Consider the following 5584-nt stretch of genomic DNA (forward strand, 5'->3'; position numbering starts at 1 on the left):
AGAAATCTCTTCATTTTACAAAATAGTCCAAAATATGTAAATGAAAAACACTTTCACTACCACATAATTGATCTACTGCAACGGTTAAGGCGCAACGGTTTTAACTGTTGCGTTAGATATCTATCGTAACGGTTTTTAGAGTGTAATACAACATTTAATATAAAATGTTACCATAACTCTAATAATTGTTTCTGAGCTTAATAATTAATTGATAGTGGCCTTTGAGCTTGAGTAAAGCCCACTGTCTGTTTGACCGACACCGCTTAAAAACCGAACCAAACTTAAAAAAAGGAAATCTCTCACTCTCTCCCAGATCCCTAAAATCACCGCTGGCCATGGCAAAACTCCCTAAAATCGCCGTGGCCAAAACTCCCTCGTCGCGTTTTCAGTCCTCGCCGGAGTCCGTTACTTTCGTCGCCGTTTTCATCTCGTTGGTTTCATCGTCGAGCTACTCTCGTTGCTCCAGAAATCGAGCCCAATCTGTAACCGGAGCTTTCTAGGGTTTGCTCCGCCTATCTCTTCTCACGATATTTTGATTTCTCAATTCGCACTACCGCTTTCTGAGTTCAAATTGAATTTTCCAGCGTTAAATTTAGTGATTTCTATGATTGTGTGTTTATAAGAGATTGGATTTTCTCCTTCTAACATTTATCTGTTGGGCATGAACTCTCCTAGGTATCTTACATATTTGGAGTTCTTTGTTGATTCGTTGATTTCAGTTAGCCTCTTTGTTTCCTTTGTGTGTGAGTTTAGCTAGGCGTAAGTTATGCTGGCTTGATGGGCAAGCTCATCTGTTTATCCCAACAATGTATATATCAAAGAAGTTACTAAATTGCTATTTCATAATTTACTATTCTTGTTCAGTTAAGATTATACAGCCTTATATATATCCCATATATTACACATTAATTTACACCTTCTATTTTAATCTTACTTGGGCCAACATGGGTCAAATTAACGTAATCCACCCAAATTGTATTTTCTATTCAATTTATTCAAATGAAAGAAATTGAACATTGTTTCTCTATGTATATGATTGAGATTTTTTGTTTGACGCTTGTCTTGTTTTACTTGGCGGTAACATTTATGTAGTTCTCTCTCAGTTCATATGCAAGAGAAAAGATTATCTGTTAATCATCTTGTATATAAGAAAACCTTATGGATAATGTTTTTGATCATGATTTACTGGAATGCTGGTAGTACTCTTAAAATATGCTATAGCAGCAAAATGAAGACTTAAGAAGAATACCCAAAAAAAAAGTTTGGTTAGTAAGTTTGATGATGTATGATCATTAGAAGGGACTTTCAAAGATTTAAATTTGCTAATAGTGTTGTGTTTAACTGCTGTTATGCTCATAAAGTAGATTAAATCTATCAACTTACCTACTTATTTTAGACATCTTCCATGTCTACGGAAATTTTGAGGCAAAACTTCATGGTTTCATTAGCTTAAGCTGTATGAACAAAAATAAAAAGTTAGTCTTAAGGATTTATAAAATGGTACCTTTTTCTGTTAGGTCATCTCCGCTATGAATCTGACATTACCTCAATAGAGGACTGATTTCAGATGGACTCTGGTTATGTAACTTTAGTGACATTGTTTTAGGGCAAAGATTGTTGAACTACAATAATAGTTGCTAACATCATGAATGTGTTTGAATTGATGTCATAGCTCTAATAATTGTTTCTGGCTCAATAATTGTTAGTGGTGGCAACTTAATTTTCATATATTCTAGTTGATCATTAACCTCCTTTTTAATTTGTTAAGGAAGAGATGTCTTATTACAATGATGGGTCTATTGTTTTTAGTAAGTGGGAAGTCAGAACATTATAAGTATTGCAAAATTGTCCAAACATGTAAAAACTTAAGTTTATTAGAGTATCCTTGAATCATTAGTTGAAAAAACTGAAATGATCTGTTTCAAATAACTAAAATAATCTATACCCATCAGTATGATTGGCAATGTCGAACTAAAATTTGATTTAACTCAATAATTTGTCAGTTATGGATTCTCTTTGGGGTTGTCATAAAGATTTATAATATTGCTTCATTAAAACACATTTTGTGAGTCTAATACAGCAAATGTCATACTGTATACTTTTTTTTAATAATCTTCAGAATAGTACGGTTTATTGTTGTATCAGTAGAATGTTGAAACTGTTTGTATCAGTTTATTCTTTTTGCGAGGATTGATAGTCATGTGAACGTCTGGACTTGTTGGATCAAGAAAGATAATAAGATGGCAAAGGTGAGGAAACATATTTATTTGTATTGAAAAGAGTTCATACTTCATAATTTATATGCGTAGCTGGCTAATTGAATCTTCTTAGTGTTCAGGGTTCAACCTGTGCCTTATCACTTGCAGATCGCTGATTTAATTTTGCAGTGAGTGCAAATAATTGTGTTTGATTACCGTCGTCCTTTGAAAGACTCAGAGTAATCCAAGCTATAACATTCCCACCTATATTTGCACTAAATGCAGGACACTTAAAAAAAGTTGATATTGTTTGCTGTTTGTTTTGGTCTCTTTTGATAGCGCCACCTCTTATGTACATCATCAGCCTTGTGAGGGAGAGTGGATGTGTTTATATCCTTTTGTCCCTAAGGTCCCTAAGGTTATCAATTTTGTAGTTGTGCCTCCACCATAGGGGCTTTTGATTCTCATGGCACTAGTGAAGCTCAGTCTAGTATCATTACTGTCTTGTACATCAAATGATGCCCATTTGTCGGTTTATTGTTGTATCAGTAGAATGTTTGAACTGTTGTATCAGTTTATTCTTTTTTGCGAGGGATTGGATAGTCATGTGACGTCTGGACTTGTTGGATCAAGAAAGATAATAAGATGCAAAGGTGAGGAAACATATTTATTTGTATTGAAAAGAGTTCATACTTCATAATTTATATGCGTAGCTGCTAATTGAATCTTCTTAGTGTTCAGGGTTCAACCTGTGCCTTATCACTTGCAGACCTGGATTTATTTTGCAGTGAGTGCAAATAATGTGTTTGATTACCTCGTCCTTTGTAAGCTCAAGAGTAATCCAAGCTAAACATTCCCACCTATATTTGCACTGAGTACGAATAGATATATTAAACTAAAGCCTGTGGACTGTAGCTCTAAGATCATCAGTTCTGACAAATTATCATTGATGTGATCTCCTATTTGTAATTTCTCGCTGGTGTTGCTATGCTAGTTGGATGGTTACCGAAGGTGTTGAGGTTTGGAATCTCTGGATGATTATTAAAGGTGTTAGCTCCAGGCTCAATCAACAAATGTTGTCAATTTAACAGTTCTATTGTACCTCCTGGTGAATAGAGAATCACCACAAGCCTCATAGTTTTGGCAGCCTAATTCATGCTGCAAAAGGAGATGGGCATGAAGTGAGTAAGGAACATTTATAAGCTTAAAGTAGATGAGAAGGAGGTTAGCTACCAAGCGCACAATGCTTAAAAAGCAAAAATCATAAGATCAAATACTATTGGTTGCTTAATTTTGAATTCAGTTTGTTATTTCTTGCAAGTTTCCAAATTAGACGGAGGCTATGTTAACGCGTTTGAATAATATGATATTGGTCAAATCTGTTTGAAGTATTATTAATTAGTTTAAAGTAATTTTGTTTTATAATCTTTATTGTGTGATTCAGAACTCTCTTATTAGTGAACATCTTCCCTTTCGACATTACTCCCATCAGGACATTTTTTTGATAATCTAGCAGGTACACTACTATTAGTAATTTACCTTTGTACAAAGGATGTCAGTCTCCTCGATCTTCACAAGGCTGAAAATGATTCTTATCTCCTGCTCGGTAGGTAGAAAAGGAACGAAGCATGTGAAGCCTAATTTTTTTCTTAAAAGAATGTCCTAGGCTGGTTCTATTCTCTTTCAGCGGTTTAAGATACGCCTAATTGCTGGGAACAAATGCACTAATAAGTGGACAATATATTGTCTTCAGATCTTCTTGATGTGGACATGAGCCATTGAAAACTGTTGGACTGTTTATCTTCTTTAACTTGTAGGCTTGTTCAAATACTTAGGGATTAACTAAAGTGACGTTCAATGTGCCTTTTGTACCAATCGACTAGACCTTCTAATTCATCTATTGCCACTTACTTGAAGACAAGGGAGTATATATTTACCCGTTGATAGAACCTTCTATTCAAATACTCTTTTTCTAGTCATACTTACTAATCAAAGGCTTCCTGGTGAGGCATTTACACCATACACTTTTTGAGATTTTACATTATTAGATCCATATGTATTATATTGTTTAGATTGTAAGATTCAAATTGTGTAATGATGTTGGATTTTAGGATCCAGCCCATTGTGAACAGGTTTTTCTGAGTGTTGTAAAAACTGTAAAAGGGATCATGATATCTTTCACCTTGGAATTTCCAATGTTATATTTCAAGTTTAGTTTGTACTTCTGGATGCTGACCATGACTTATCTTTTTGCAGAGGTCCACGATGGGTAAGTGTGAACTTAGCTTACTTTCAAGTTTGCTTACACGATTGAAAGTCAACTTAGCTTTCCTCTGTCTAGGAATGCGAATGAGTCACTGAAATGCAACATATACTTGCCTCAGCTCTGATTTGTCAAACTAGTATCTATTAGAATTTTGATGCATCTCAATAACTGCTTCGTGTCAACTGCAGGTAAGATCTGCAACCCTGGACACATGGCTTCCAGAGCAGGTTGCATTTATTCAATGTAATTCTTTGCACCTTTTAGCTACTTCAAATTACATGTAGTATGCGATATGTTTTTATACTCGTGCTTATTGTATAGACATTTGTATTGGCACATGTTTGGGGCGGCTGATTTGTTTTAATTGGCACTGGTCATTCACAGCAATGGGAAATGAAAAGGCAAATAGCTATTGGGAAGCAGAACTCCTCCAAACTATGACAGAGTTGGAATAGAGAACTTCATTCGTGCAAAGTACGCTTGCTTCTAATTCTAATTTTCTTGTACTGTGATTCTTCACAGTTCTACTTAAGATTTGTATAGCTGGATGCGGTAGCCTGAAAAATAGTTCAATCGCCAAATATGAAGATAAAAGATGGATACCTAGAAATTCTACTGCAAGATCACATTTACAGTATGGAGAAGAGAAGGTTTCTGAATATAAGGAAAAGTCTGATGATAGGCGTGCACAAGGTTCTATTAATAAAGCAGATTCTCCTGGGGAGCACAAAAGCCCTGAGCAACAGGGTCCAAAGAAAACCAGCCTAGTAGTCCCAAAGTTACCTACTCCGGTAAGACATGTACGATCTTGTTTATTGTCTATAGTTTTGTTTTACACTTCTAGTCTAGAATCTTAGGAAATGTGAGAATTCTTCTGAGGTTTTGCTGTTTCTAAACTGGTCATGCCTGGATCTAATATGAAAAAAGAACAAAAAAATCTGGTCTATTTTATATTTTCATATTCTCTTTTATATTTTCATTTGCAATATTGTTTGATACGGATGTGCAGGCATTTTACCTTAACTCATGATTATGCCCTGTTCATGAAATATGATCATTCACGTTCATGAATGTTGTTCTTTTTAAGTAAAGCAAGGTAGTGCGTCTTAATCAGTTTTTA

General features: G+C 34.9%; 1 protein-coding gene across 11 annotated transcripts; it reads left to right on the forward strand.

Annotated features, from left to right (window-relative positions):
• LOC109847725 lies at positions 381-4938 on the forward strand. 11 transcript variants are annotated; one of them, XM_020416957.1, is made up of 6 exons: positions 2023-2151; positions 2754-2851; positions 2940-2985; positions 4455-4467; positions 4653-4707; positions 4786-4938. In XM_020416957.1, the coding sequence occupies exons 1-6, from the start codon at positions 2084-2086 to the stop codon at positions 4917-4919; spliced, it is 414 nt and encodes a 137-aa protein (XP_020272546.1). In that variant the 5' UTR covers positions 2023-2083; the 3' UTR covers positions 4920-4938. The 11 variants fall into 11 exon arrangements, 3 of the variants coding, with proteins under 3 accessions (XP_020272546.1, XP_020272545.1, XP_020272547.1); XR_002248642.1 differs by lacking the exons at positions 2023-2151; positions 2940-2985 and adding an exon at positions 381-501 and having other exon boundaries at positions 2773-2851; positions 4849-4938; XM_020416956.1 differs by lacking the exon at positions 2023-2151 and having other exon boundaries at positions 2482-2851.

The sequence above is a fragment of the Asparagus officinalis genome, chromosome 7 (assembly GCF_001876935.1).
Source record: "Asparagus officinalis chromosome 7, Aspof.V1, whole genome shotgun sequence".
NCBI classification, from domain to species: domain Eukaryota; kingdom Viridiplantae; phylum Streptophyta; class Magnoliopsida; order Asparagales; family Asparagaceae; genus Asparagus; species Asparagus officinalis.

What these genes read in the sequence shown, in the direction of transcription:
- LOC109847725 (XM_020416956.1), top strand. Translation starts at nt 2,665, where the DNA reads ATGGCACTAGTGAAGCTCAGTCTAGTATCATTACTGTCTTGTACATCA. An exon ending in AAAGATAATAAGATGCAAAG is followed by an intron (nt 2,852 to 2,939) that starts GTGAGGAAACAT and finishes CTTAGTGTTCAG; the next exon opens with GGTTCAACCTGTGCCTTATC. An exon ending in GCAGGTTGCATTTATTCAAT is followed by an intron (nt 4,708 to 4,785) that starts GTAATTCTTTGC and finishes CTTATTGTATAG; the next exon opens with ACATTTGTATTGGCACATGT.